The sequence below is a fragment of the Aphelocoma coerulescens genome, chromosome 5 (genome assembly GCF_041296385.1).
Source record: "Aphelocoma coerulescens isolate FSJ_1873_10779 chromosome 5, UR_Acoe_1.0, whole genome shotgun sequence".
In the NCBI taxonomy this organism is placed as follows: Eukaryota; Metazoa; Chordata; class Aves; order Passeriformes; family Corvidae; genus Aphelocoma; species Aphelocoma coerulescens.
In genome coordinates, this window is record NC_091019.1 from 47,279,938 (window position 1) to 47,294,987 (window position 15,050).

The 15,050-nt window shown below is 38.5% G+C and overlaps 1 protein-coding gene across 3 annotated transcripts in view; it reads left to right on the top strand.

Annotated features, from left to right (window-relative positions):
* Positions 1-15,050, top strand: part of TSHR (thyroid stimulating hormone receptor) — a 58,812-nt gene that overhangs the window by 4,094 nt on the left and 39,668 nt on the right. For 2 of the 3 annotated variants that reach the window (XM_069018016.1, XM_069018017.1), the window contains exon 2: positions 14,305-14,376. The exons of the other annotated variant lie outside the window; for it this stretch is intronic. In XM_069018016.1, coding sequence (XP_068874117.1) covers positions 14,305-14,376 — 72 coding nt within the window. The remainder of the gene's footprint in view (positions 1-14,304; positions 14,377-15,050) is intronic. 3 annotated transcript variants of the gene reach the window in all.

The window sequence follows — 15,050 nt, forward strand, 5'->3', positions numbered from 1 at the left end:
CCATTTTACCACCTCCTGGTCCTCCTTTGCTTCTGCCTTTGCCTATCCTTGTCTCCAGTCCTCCATGCTATGACAGTGGCAATACATACATGGTAGTGAGGAGATCTCTGTCCCAGCCCCTTGGCTGGCAGTGTTTTTCTCTTCCACCAGCAAAGTGCTGGAGCAGAGCAACAGTTGGTGCTGTGACCTCCTCTGTGTTGGAAGGAATATGGCAGAAGAGATCCTGGCCTTTCAGTGCAAGCAGTTCCACTAGGAAGTGGAGGTTAATGACTAGGAAGTGGAGGTAAAGATTTGCTTACACATACAGATCACCAAAGCCCTACTGAACATTTGTCCAAAGATATAATTGCATCATGATGCTTGAATTATTGTAATATCCTTCTTGCCCTCATTATGATGACATGATCAGATGGTATCGCTATCACAGCATCACCTCAATGCACTTCTCAATGCTTTTCATTTTATAAATTTATTTTTAGTAGCTTTTAATTATTTTTTTTTGACAATAAAACTAATAAAGTCTTTCTTCTTATTTAGTGTGCATTTCGTCTCCTGCATTCACTTACCTAAATAACTTAATCTCTCCCTTCCCTTCCCTTCCCTTCCCTTCCCTTCCCTTCCCTTCCCTTCCCTTCCCTTCCCTTCCCTTCCCTTCCCTTCCCTTCCCTTCCCTTCCCTTCCCTTCCCTTCCCTTCCCTTCCCTTCCCTTCCCTTCCCTTCCCTTCCCTTCCCTTCCCTTCCCTTCCCTTCCCTTCCCTTCCCTTCCCTTCCCTTCCCTTCCCTTCCCTTCCCTTCCCTTCCGCTTTTAATAAAGGACATACAGAAACTGTGCAACGTTTTACACATTTAAAATGTGATATTTAGAAGTAGCAATGATATGTCAAATGCTCATAAATATTTATTGATAAAAATGTTTTTTTGAACTGGAGAACAAAATATATAGGGACTAAACAGTTTTACCTGTAATAACTGCATCACCAGCATCCACATGTAATTTAGAGCATTTTGGTTCACGGAAGCTATGAGTAGTACTGAAGGCGATGATGTCTCTAATTTACATACAAAATAAATTACACTGATTTAAAATATTTCCCCCAAACTTAAATCTTGGGAATTGTCTGAAATTCAGAGATATTGTAATTTCAAGTAATTCTAATAGTTATCTTTTTATAGACTTCATTGCTTCAGAATTAAGTATGGAGCCTCATAAATGCATCTTCACAAAACAACCCTGCAACCTAAGCACATAATTATCATCCCTATTCTAATGCTGAAGTACTGAGAGTCTAAAAGAACATGAGGAACACTGACATGCTTAGATAACGGAAGGAAACTATTAGGTTATCCTTCAGAAAATGGAAGTCATGCCCAGAAAAGGAAATCTTTGGAAACATGAAGTAACACAGTAAAAAAATACTTTTAAGAGAAACTTGTAATATCATAAAAACTCAGTATAGTCTTAAAAACATATCAAATGCTTATCTCGAAAAACTATCAAATTACAGTGTCAGTATGAGTTTTGTTTGAAACAAACTGAAAAAATTGAGTAGATTTAAATTCCCTGAACCAGATAATACTTGTGTTAGTTCCAAAGGCAAAAAATTGCTGCATTGCCTAGTGTAGTATGCAACTTACTGTTTAATTCAGCCATGGTGACAAAGCAATGGAAGGTCAAGAGTGTAGCATAATTCTTTTTAAAAATGTTTTAGGGAATACCTTGGGAACTAAATGCTTGTTGGTCTGTCTTCTCTGAAAGACTCTGAAAAACAGGAAGGACTCAATCTGATAGATAGGGTGTAGTGTTTGCTGGGTCAGTGATGCTCAAATGATGGGATGGTCAGGCCAGAGAGTGCTGGTGAATGGAGTTACACCCAGCTGGAAGCTGGTCACAAGTGATGTTCCCCAGAGTTCAGTGTTGGGGACAGTCCTGTTTAATATCTTTATTGATCATCTGAACAAGGGAATCAAGTGCACCCTCAGCAGCTTTGCTGAGTGGGAATGTTGATCTGTTGAAGAGTAGGGAGGCTCTGCAGAGGGATTTGGACATGGGGCACAAAAAGTCCATTCAGGCTGAGGGAAGAGTGGCTGAAAAGCTGCCTGGAGTCAAATAACCATATATTCTGTATATTCTGGAGGTAATATAGAATGGCAGCACTTTTTGAAATAATGTTTTCATTGCAATTATTTCATTTTCCAAAAAATAGTGAGTTATTTTCACTTGTAAAAGTATTTAACTATTTCTGAAGTCAAAACCTGATGTGAACCTTCTTAAAATTTTTTTTTTTTTTTTACCAAAAACCATTATACTTACCAAATCCATGAAATCGTTTTATCAATTGTCTTTCAGGTAATGATTTAAATAATTCTATGTACATACTGCAACATAAAATGTTTTCTAAATACTGTATTTTACATAAAACTATAGTTTCTTGTAAAATCTGATGCTTGTTATTATATTTACCTACACATTTTGCTTAGAAAGGCATGGTATTGCTTCTATAATCCTGCTGTTAACATACAAAAATCCTGTATTTGACATACAGTAGGTCCAATATACTAGGTTGAAAAATTAGTGTGTGTTATCATCTCATTTAAAGTGAAATGTTACAGTGAAAGGATTTGTTCATAATCACAATGGTAAGTTGAAACACTGTTCTAAGGGTTCTTGAAGTTATTTACAAACTGTGCACTGCTTTACTGTGCGCACACAGGCCAACTCAAAGTGAGCAAATGAAGAACAAGAATGAGTGACAGTAAGGAAACAGAGAAACTGCTAAAGACCAAAATCATATCTTGTAAACATTGAATACAATATTTTTCATTCCTTATCAGTCATCGTATCAGTAGCATTTCTTATACATTTGGAACATTTAAATTTCCTGTGTCGTGGCACAGAATCCCATCAAATGCTGGGAACTGTACAACCTCAAACCAAAAAGCCATTGCCATTCCTAGTGGAAACAAGCATTACTTCAGCATTAACTGCACACCAAACTTGCTCAACAGAAAGCAGAAGTATTGCAAGTAGTTCTTTTGTAAATGCTGTGAAGAGCTTAACCTCAATGAGAATATCACACATTTTTACAGAAGACACTGGTGATAAGGCAGTAGAAATTCATTTGTACCATTTCCTTGTCTAGAAGATGACGAGTTTTGATCATCATAGTAGCAAAAGAGTAGTTTATACCAGAGTTAAAAAACTCTTTATTTTTAGAGTTGATTTCAAGGGAAGTTCAACAGACTGATTCTGTAAGTGTTACACTACACTGAATCTTGAATTGCTACTGTAGTCAGTTTTCATTACAGTGTTTTCTTTTGGCATAAAATTTCCAATCCATTACACTTCAGAAGCACACAACAGCCTTCTCGTGAATTGGGAAACAGAGCTTATTGATATATCTGTAAAAGAAAAGAAAAAGCTTAAATTTTACAAAAAAAAAAAAAAAATTCATGTGACTACTAAGGGGTAATTTACAGATTTTTTTGCAAATAGCTAATATCAGTTAAGAGGGCAACTTTTCATGAATCTGACTCATACAGACTGTTTATATATTTTCAAAATCAATAAATGTTTGATGTTTTCCTTAACATGGGTCTACAGAACCTCAAAACAGTCTATACAAGGTGATTATATTTTGAAAACTGGACTGTCTCAGGAAGTGTTTTAAAAATGTCGAAATGATCTGCCTTCATCACCAGGTGTGACTGAACCTTCCCACATGCAGTTCAGAGGGACTGCTGTGAAATGCTAATCTTCCAAAACAGGAATAAGAAAAATGAGGTACAGTCTCAGTTCCTCAAAAACTCAACTTTAAACATGCTTTGGTTGACCACACCTAGGCGACTACTATGTGGTAGCCAAAATTTGGAGAGTAGAAAAAGTAGCTTGTTTTACTCAAAAATGAGAAGTGACCCATCTACAAAAGGCCATTTTATGTCAACAGCTTCTATTCTATTCAAGATTGTGCAATCCAGCCTGTGCCCTGATACCTTACACAAGTTAATGGGAAATGATACTCAGGATTTTGCAAAGTGCAATGCTATGGACTCAAGTTGAAGCAATGAGAGCAACTACATTAAACATTACAATTTAAGCATCAATTTAGGCAATCAGCTGTTGACATACTAAAAGAAGATTAGTTCTCTTTTGAACTCAAGTCAGTGAGTGTGATCTGTCTGGATCTAAAGAAACAGGTATTTTAAATGGCATTCTTTATGAAGAAAGGTTGAATCACACAACATGAAAAGTTTGAGCTTATTTTTTCCCAAAAAAAAGTAGATACATAAATATGGAGGCTGAAGAACCAGTCAAGGTAATTGAAATTAAACCTAATATAATTTAGCATAGAATCATACAATAGTTTGGGTTGGAATGTACCTCTGAAGATCATCTAGTCCAACTGCCTCTTCAAAGAGCAAGGACATCTTCAACTTGATCCAGCCTGACCTTGAATGCTTCCAGGGATGATTTATCTACCACCTTTATGAGCAATCTGTGCCTGGGTTTCACCATGTTCATTTAAAAAATGTCTTCTTTATATTTAGTCTGAATTGACCACCTTTTAGTTTAAAATCATAACCCCCTGCCTTATTGCAACAGGCTCTACTAAAAATGTGTCCCCAGCTTCTTTTTAGAAGCCCTCTTTAAGTGCTGGAAGGCTGCAATAAAGTCTCTCTGGAGCCTTCTCTTCTGCAGGCTGAAAAAACCCAGTTTTCTCAACCTTTCCTCATAGAGAGATGTTTCAGCCCTCTGATGATCTTTGTGGCCCTCCACTGAACCTGCACCAGCAGGTCCATATCTTTCCTGTGCTTAGTACTCCAGAGCTGGATGCAGTACTCCAGGTGGGGTCTCACCTGATCAGAGGAGAGAAGCTGAATCCCCTCCCTCACCCTGCTGCCCACAGTGCTTTGGATGCAGCCCAGGACACGTTTGGCTTTCTGGGCTGTGAGTACACATTGCTGGATCCTCTCATCCACCAGCACCCCCAAGTCCTTCTCATCAGGGCTGCTCTCCACCTGTTCATCCCCAGCCTGTGTTGATACTGGGGGTTGCCCTGACCCAGGTGCAGCACCTTGTGCTTGGTCTTGTTTAACCACATGAGATTCCCATGGGCCAATTTCTTGAGCTTGTCCAGGTCCCTCTGGATGACATGCCATCCTTCAGGTGTGGCAACTGCACCACTTAAGCTTTGTGTCATCAACAGATTTGCTGAAGGTACATTCAATCCAACTGTTTATGTAATTGATGAAGATATTATTCTCTGCTGGGCACAAGGCTTGTGTATTTGCCCACTACTGGGCACAACACTTTTCACTGTTCTCCATCTGGACATTGAGCCATTGACCACAACCCTCTGAATGTGACCATTTTCAGCCACTTTCTTATCTATCTAACAGTCCACCTATCAAATCCATCTCTCTCCAATTTAGAGAGAAGGATGTTGTGGGGCACTGTGTCAAACACTTTACAGAAGTCCAGATAAATGACACCTGTAGCACTTCCATTGTCCCCTGATATAGTCACTCCATCAGAGAAGGCCACTGGGCTCATCAGACAGGACTTGCCATTGGTGAAGCTGTGCTGGCTGTCCCAAATCCCTTCCCTGTCCTCCATGTGCCTTAACATAGCTTCTGGGAGGATCTTCCCAGGAGCAGAGATGAGATTGACAGGTCAGTAGTTGCCACAGTCCTCCTTCCTACCCTTTTAGAAGATGGGTACAATGCTTCCCCCTTTCCAGTCACCTGGCACTTCACCCGATTGCTGTATTAAAACACTATAGCTTCATATATTTCCTTTTATTTTGATCACAGACATACCTATTTCATTACTTTTGAACTAAATTTTGATTTTGACCTAAATGGTACTGGAACTTTTTTTACCCTGAACTTTAAACTTTTATGATGGCCTGCAATAAAATGTACTCTACAATAGAGAAGAGCTGTGTTTCTGAAATATTGAGCTAAAAGTCTATAAATGGCTGCAAAGAAAGTTCAAACAGGAACACAAAATTTCGAAAAGAGCAATCTGAAGAGGTTCACTTCCTACAGGGAAGGAGAGTAAGAACAGGCTGTAATTGCTGGCTACTATTGTGTTTAATTGGAGAACCACTAAGTGCCTATAATTGCTGCCAGCTGCTCAGCAGAGGTAAAAAAGTTAAATTGAATGTTAAGAATTATTAAGATAGAAATATAGATGAAAGTAAAGGAATATGTTTTGCCTCTGATTGCATATAGAGCACCTGCAAAAAGAACATTCAAATGTATAAAATTACTTGCATACAAAAAACAACTACATAGCAGTCACTAGCCTGTGTTTCCTCAGATCCTCCTTTTTGCCTCACTAGAAGACATGCGTGCTGCTTTTCTTTTTCAGACGTAACTTCCCTTGATCACTATGGTCTTTCAAAGATGATAGGGTAGCCTCAGAATGATATCAGCCAGCTCCCCCATTGCCCTTGGTGTTACTGCAGGGATTCTGTAACGCAACGCACCAAACCAGGAGTCCCCTGGAAAGGAAATATCTATGGACCGATTCTTGCTAGATGTTTCAGAGATGTTTATTTCCCCAGCCGCATGGCCGGGATCTGCCGAGGAACTGCTACAGTCACAGGGTCCTTTCCTGCGCAGGGGAACACAAACCAACCACTGGGGAACGAGGCTGACCAGGGGCAGGGAAACCCCGTGTCTGCCCCCAGGGCCCCTCTCCCAGGGCTACATGGCGGGGGGGAGGGTCCCAACACTTAGGTGCAACCTGTCTGGTCCCATAGATTGCTCTATGTCCGGTACCCTTCTGTGCTTCTTTAGTCTATCCTCCACTGCAGGTAATGCCCCATTTCCTTAGGCTGTGCTGCCAGGAAAAGGACTTAAGAGGCCTGGGAGCAAATTAAAAAAAAAGAAGTTACAAAAAAGTGGCCTGATTTTGGCTGGAATAGAGTTAATTTTCTTCACACTTCATACCAAGCGTGGTGCTGTTTTGGATTTGTGATGGAAAAAGAGTTGGTAATTCAGGGATGTATTAGTATTGTTGGGCAGTGCTTAGAGAGTCACAGCCTCTTCTGCTTCTCACACTATCCCGAGCTGGGAGGGGACACAGCGAGCATAGATACCATCTTTATTTCAACCCCCAAATGTTCTCACTTTTACTCTTCTGATTCACTCCCCGATCCTACCTTGGGGGGAGTGAGTGAACAGTGTGTGGGGCTTGTTTGCCAGCTGGGGTTAAACCATAACAAGAAGGAACTGGGGCCTTTTCCATGTCCTTTGTCACTAAATCCCTTGTGCCCCTGAGTGGTGAGCCCGCAGTTTCTTTGTTTTCCTTTCATGGACCACGTACTTCCAGAAGTCCCTTTTGTTACCCAACACATACCTTGCAGTTTCAACTCTGTCAGAGCTTTGGCTCTTCTAATATGATCCCTGTATATGAGATTATTCGTACCCTGTGCCCTGGGCAACTGCTTTTGGTCAATGTTCAGGACAGGATCTTGGGTGAGGTGGAGCTTTCTTTATGACCCAGTAAGATAATGGTTAGGTTTTCATGCTCCAGGACACTCCAAAGATTCAGTACACACACTTGTTCCCCAGTAACTAACAAAGGCCATTGGAACTAAGACCCATTAGTCAGAAAAGAAACACCCACCAAAATGGTTTAAAAGACTCCATGGTAAAAAAAGGCAGTTTTCTCCTTATCCATTTAATTAGTGATTTTCAACAAATGGCAATATAAACTAGGAATATATGAAATATAATTTTCCTGCAGAACCTCTCTGAGAGGTAACATTCCTCTTCCTTCCTCCACAAGGACTGATGAAAGTTAGGAAAAGGTAAACCTCTGTCGCAGGAGAGTGAACAAAGGTTAAAAAATGAAAGTCTAGAACAACGTAGCTATTAGAAAATTAATTCTATTCCTTTTGATGGGTAAATTAAGTTCCAAAGGAAAAAATGATCTGACTTCCTCAGAAACTATCTCTATTACAATGTTCTGTCAAGTCTGACCATGACCCACATGCATTCAGCTGAGCCTTAGCCAGTCCTCATGGCAATTTTGAAATTCATGTAGCTGAAAAAGAAAGGTTTGCTTCTAATATAATTCATAAAATGTGTACCTATACTCTTTGCAAAATCCCAACTCTAAGCAAAGAATTATCTTTTTTTCTGGCTGTTAGGAAGAAAAGAGGAGAATCTTTACCCTTTACCCTGAAGAAAATGTCATATTTTTCTTTTTAACCTTTCTTTCTTTCTTTGTATTTGCATATTATTACTTTTTTTTTTCTTCTTTTTTGTTGTTGTTGTTGTTCATTTTCTTGATTTTTGCATGAGTCAGACACATGGATTACACAGTTGTTGCACTATAGAGGCCATTCTCCCAGACTGAAAATGTTTCAGCAAGTCCTATTTACACTACAGACCACTTGAACCATGTCCATTTAAATAAATTTTTTAATGTTTATTTGGGAATAAGGAAGGAATTTGATTGGAACCTGACTAACTGAGCAGGGATTATAGAACAGCATGCTTTAGTTAATAGTATTTTTTACACTGAAAATGTAAATGAAGAAATTTCCTGCTATTCCATTAGAACAAAAAAAGCAACATCTGGTTTTGTAAGACAAAGAAATCTGAGGTCATATGTGACAGAGAGGAAAGAGGCTTTAAAAACCTCTGAGGCCTTTGTAGAACAGTCTCAGAGAGATTTTAAATTTCAGAAAGATCCCTGAAACCTAATTTTTTGTATATAAAAGGCACATAAACTACATAGGAAGTTGCTTCAAGGGTGCTGGAATTTCTACTGAAAACACACACAAGCAGTAATTTTGGTTTCATATTCACTTTGCTTAAATAACTTTCATTTATAAATTACAACAATGACAGAGCTCTGGCTCAGGGAAAAGAAAGCAACCCTATTCCAGAAATGGGTGTGTATTATGTATATAAATATATAGCTTTCTACTTCTCATGTTTATCTATATCTATCTGCAGTCCTACATTACATTTGGAGGCGAGAACTATCTATGTCCTGTCCTCCTACAATGCCCACAGTCACAGGGTTTTGGTCCATGAAGGACAGATATATAAACAATGAATGAAATAATTCATATAAGTTTCTTGATTTTCTTCCTATATGAGGAATGTAAGGAATGATCTGGTGTTGACTTGTGGTGATGACAGTGCAAGTTAAATACAAGCAACTATGAGAAGTGTATCTCGTATGCAAATGGACATTCAATATGTAGCCTCTTTTAAAAGGTTCCAGATTAGTACTAAAAATCCAATGGCTGCCTGTCAGAGGGTTTTTTCTCCCTGTTAGATTGTGTAAAATCCTCAGTGAAGGATGAGGGAAATTAATAAATGCTGATACAGAAATCTGGTCAGCATTCCTGACATTTCTGTTACGAGTAACCGAAGCAATGGAGTACCAGCTGGTATTTCAGACTGTACAGCACTTAAGGTTTAGAATCTTAGAGAAACTGCCAAAGATAGCAGACATGGTACTGGAGTACTATGATAAGGCTGTTAATATACAAGTAAGTAAATCTAAGCTTTGAGGTTGATCAAAGAGAACACATTCTGCATATGTTTGTATCTTTACTCAGATCTTCCTTAAGAAATAGCTTTCACTGTTATTTTCTACCCAATACTAATGTTTATGTAAGAATCTTGTGTATTAAATATAAGTTAATGTAGTTACCTCCTCCTCAGGGAGACACTTCCATATACAGGGAAAATTTAGTTCTTTGTTATGGGAAAAAAAAAAAGTCTGGTTAATTTCCAAGGTTGTGACGATCTGGATAAAGACTCTCCAAAAAGATTCTTTATTAAAAGTAGGAAACAAAGGAGAAGAATAAATGAAGTTCCACAGAAATCTGGGTAAGACCTTAGGATGTTTAATATACACTTATAAATGACCTGAAAAAAGGGGATGAACAGTAATGTAACAAAGTTTACTCGTGCTAGGAAGTTATTAAGGTAGTAGTGCTAAGAGCTGACTATAAAGAATTTCAGAAGGCTCTTACAGGATGTAGTGGCTGGGAAACAAAATGGTAAATAAAGGCTGGTGTTTATAGAGGAAAAGATTCAGTGGGAGAACCATATAAAGATACATATACTAAAAATGACATTCTGAGCTCATAATTTCATCAGGAGGAGATCTTGACATTATGTTAGATCTTGGCATTAGTTCTGAATTCATGTTTAGGAAGAGTCAAAAAAACCTGCAACAAACCCACACAAAACAAATAATCATGAAGCCAAAACCTAAATCTAATATTAGAAAATACTGGGAAAGGAACAGATAACATACTTTTGTCACTCAACAAATTTAGGGTTTGCGTGTACCTTGAATACCTTGTAGAGCAGGTATTGCCACTTGGGGTAGAAGATTTACTTAGAAATGGAAGAAATACAAAGAAAGCAGGAAGGATGACCAAAGGTATGGAATGGTTTCCAGAGAAGTACAGGAGGATGAATCCTTCCCTAATCCTGCTGGCTACACTATTTCTGACACAAGCCAGGATGCCATTGGCCTTCTTGGCCACCTGGGCACACATTGGCTCATGTTCAGCTGCTGTTGACCAGCACCCCCAGCTCCTTTTCCACTGGACCACTTTCCAGCCGCTCTTCTCCCAACCTGGAGTAGTGTATGGGGTTGTTTTGACCCAAGTGAAGGACCTGGCACTTTGCTTTGTTGAACCTCATACAATTGGCCTCAGCCCATCAATCCAGCCTGTACAGGACCCTCTATAGAGCCTTCCTGTCTTCAGCAGATCAACATTCCTGCCCAGCTTGGTGTCATCTGAAAACTGACTGAGGATGGGATCATTCCTTCCTATAAAGTCATCTTTTTTGACTCAAATCCAGTCATAAGCAGTGGGTGATCACGAACTGAGTAAGGATAAGCTCCAACATTGTGGATTGGTGTTTTTCAAATCCAGTCATAAGCAGTGGGTGATCACAAATTGAGCAAGGATAAGCTCCAACGTTGTGGATTGGTGTTTACTGTTTGCTATAAATCAGCAAGTAACCAACCTGAATTCTTGCCTGTCAGTCTGAAAGTGTCCATGTGTACCTCAATTTGTAGGAAGAGGATACATTAGCAGTAAGAACTTCCTTTCAGTACCTAATTGTCCCAAACACTGACCTGTACACTTTCATTTTGAAAGCATCTATTATTTAATTTCTTAGGCTGGGCCAGTTTTAAGAGATACTTTATGTTATTCTGTTGGACTGATAGTTAATTGTAGGAAAGCAGCTATATAGTCTTCTTGCATATTCAGAAGTGATTCCCTACTTTCAGAGTTCCTTTGCTGTGTGAATCTTTCCCTCATTCTTACCACATTGGTAATACTAGCATTGGACACTAGGTGGCTGGTAATCATCTTCTGGTAAGCTCAGCATGAATTTCACTGTGTGAAACGTCTTTTCGTAGCTATTTTTGCACCACTGAAAGACTACAACACATTTATTTCAGAATAATTTAAAAAATATATTTTTGTTGTGTGTGTTGGATTTAATTGGATATAAAAACCTAGAAACAAATGTGTCAACAGCTCTTTACCTAGCCATTACTTTGCTGTCATGTTTATTTCTCCTATATAAAAGCTGTAAGGTCATTGCTTGTTATAATTTTCTCAGAAAAAAGAAATTAGGATGTAAAATTTTTTACTTTGTTTCAAATTGACAAACTCTGTTTCATATTGACTTATGGTAAATTTCCCCCCCTGTATTGGTGGAGAATAGTTCATTAAAATACATATAGCTTTTGTTGACATTATTCAAATTATAAATCATGTAATTTCAATCTGAAATTCTTTAGGTGGTCTGTATTTACTTATTGTGTTTTGTAGATGTGCATTTAAAAATTCTTTTAAAATGAAGAGACAACTACAAAAAATATATATTTACTTTCCTAATATATCTTACTGAAGTAATATCGCTGATACTGCTGTGGATGTTAAAATAATGTCTGTAAGGTTAGACATATATTTATATATTTCTGAATATAGAAAATGTGAAACAATTTATGTGTGAGGAAAATACTGGTTTCACATGGATTTTTCACATATTTGCCTCTAGTTCCTGTTAAAAGATAATGTCCTCTCGACACTGGCATGGCCTACTAGGTGCTTTTTGCTTCCTTATTTATCCAGAATTTCCAGGCTTATCTGACAGGATGTGTAAATTTCAAGATTAATGTAAGATTTCAAGATTAATGGGAGCTCATTTAACGTAGCTCATGAATGACGGGTCTGACTCCACTCATTCATGGAGTGGGATGATTGTCTGACATAAGAGCAGGAGGTCAAGAAGAGACCTAGGATGATGTTTAAATTCTTCACTTTCTAGAAAATGGAATTATTTGTAAGTGGTAAGTTAAGCAATGTAATGATTGGGGATTGAAAGTAACAATGTGTGGATCAGCATTTTTTTGGTGAACAGAGGACCAGAGGTATATAAGAGGGATTAAAAGTGAGCTTGGATAGTCCAAAGTGACTTAAACGATATTTTTCTTGGCTTTTGAGTTCTAACAGTCTAAGGTGGAAGCCTTAAGACTGCTTTCTCCTCCTAATGCACCCGGGTTACCATTAGACTTATTTGCAGCAGGGGCACATTGCTGACTGACGTTCCACTTGGTGTCCACCAGGACCCCAGGTTTTTTTCTGCAAAGCTGCTTTCCATCTGTTTCCTCCCAACAGTGTTGAACCCTGGAGTTAGTCCTCCCCACGTGCAGGACTTTGCCCTTTCTGCTTGGTGAACTGTGTAAGGTTCCAGTTGGCCCACTTCTCCAGCCCATCAAGGTCCCTCATTCTCACTATTTTACTTTAAGACCTGTTAAAACCTGGCTGAAACCAGAACTTCCACAGTAATTACTGTCAGCTTCCTCAAAGGCCTGGAAATACAGACAGATGTTGACACAGAACCACAAAATCAGCAGGCTGTGCTGGACTATACAGAGGTTTTCTACAAATATTTTTTCTAGGATTATGATAATGGAAGGAAGTAGTGTGTGAAGTGGAGGAGGGAGAAAGATGAGAGAGCACTGGTATGGGTGTCACAATGCTATGGGTACAGGGGAATAAGCAATAAGCTCTGGACAAATTGACATGCCACCGGTCAGGGGCTTGGTTGGAGAGAGGGCTTGGTTGGAGTCAGGAGAAACATCAACCCACTGTTGGAAAAGTAGAAGTCTTTACTCATACTTGCAACAAGTATATGGAGTGGAGAAGGTACACTTGGGACGTAGATTCTTCCCTTGGGATTATAAGAATGTACATTCTCTTAATTTATACTTTTAATTCAAGATAAAACTGTTAAGATTTTCTACAGATATTGTTATTATTAAACTCTATTTCTACAGTTTTATTTCTTGTATGCAAGTTCCAGAACCTTGATAAATCTCAAGATGATAATATATTTGTCCATGTAAATCAAATACAATTATGGTAATCAGAAATTAAACAGAATCAGGAAATCATACTAATTTGTTTATTTCTTTTCTCTTTAACTGTTGTTAAACAGCAACTAGGGGAAAGGTTTATCATTTGTTCTTGATTATTCTTCAAATTGTTAATTGACGAGAAATTCTGTAAGTGTGTTCCCAAACTCTATTGGAAAACCAAGGATTAACAACAACAAGTTGTAACTGCAAGTTTAACAGACATCGTAGGCTGATTTTCCAAAGCATTTCCTCTTTTTGTGTTTAGAGGAGTGAGTCTGCTAGAGATTCTTTTAAGAGCTTGGCTGTTGATAAGTATCTCCCTTAAATATTGTGGGTTTTTCTGAAATCTCCTGCAGATGGGTAAGGTACATGCCACCTCCCATCAGAGGTCTGGAAGAAGAATGTAGTATTAATTACAAAGAAAATAGAGAATTCTGTGGAGATAGTATGTAATTGCTCTAATTCAATTTTGGCTGATATACCTGAATTTCTTGCTCAGAATGAGGGATAGGATATCTTTGTGGAGCCTGAAATGATGAAGAGAATGCTTATTCTCTTAATACTTCATTTACTTCAATGGGCAAATATGTTTTGCTGGTCATGCTGTGGACCTTGAAAGGTCCATCATCACCACTGACTGCTAAGTTCTTGGGAGGGATGATGCAGAAAGCTGTAATTTAGATTGATGAAGCACACCAAACAAAGCAAGCCACATAATGGAACAGGAATAGAAATGAGGCAAAGATGGCAACACTGGGAAAAGGCAAGATAAGAACCAAAAATATTGGAGTAGAGCTGAAGCTGTGTAGGACTTTTTAATGTTAAATTGTACTTACCAAAGGAAATTAACTGCCAAACTTTTATTTCTCTAGGAGGTTTATGGAGACTCATCTAAGAACAATTCCAAGAGATGCTTTTTCCAATCTCCCCAACATCTCTAGGATGTAAGTTCTGTTCTGTTTCTGATACTATTCTTTAAAATTTTTATTAGAAATCACTCTCCTTCTCCAAAATTCTGTCTTTGTGTATAAAAACTTATGAAATGAAAATATTCTTGTACCTTTGCATCCTCACCACTTACATTTTAGAACCGCAGGTAATAATCCTATTGTTTATAACCTGAACCATCAATAGAAAGGCATTCTAAGCATTTGTGAACAAGACCACTCCTCCTTTATTGAAGTCGATGTGATAAATAAAGCTATAAAACTTTGTTTTAGTTAGCAAATTACAGGAAATCATTTCACTCATAACAAATTAACATATTCAATTCCTGGTCCTAGCTAAAAATTTGTTTCCAGCTGCCAGCATGATTGTAGCACATCTCACTGGAGACCAGGGGCATTTCTAGACCAGAGATGGACTTTCACCAAAGCATTAATATTTGTGTGATATGAGAGAGACTTCCATTGTGTCACTTCCTTTGTGTGCAAACATATGCATGGATAGAGTCCATGAAAGCAGAACCAGCATCCTCTATCTATTTGCCTCACATCAACATTTGTCCTATTGAAGGTGGTTATGTTAAGGAAACTTGGCTGTCCGACCATCCAGGAGCCACTCTGACAGTCATGTTCACACCATTACCAGCTCGACCGACCATTTCCCATAGCAGAGT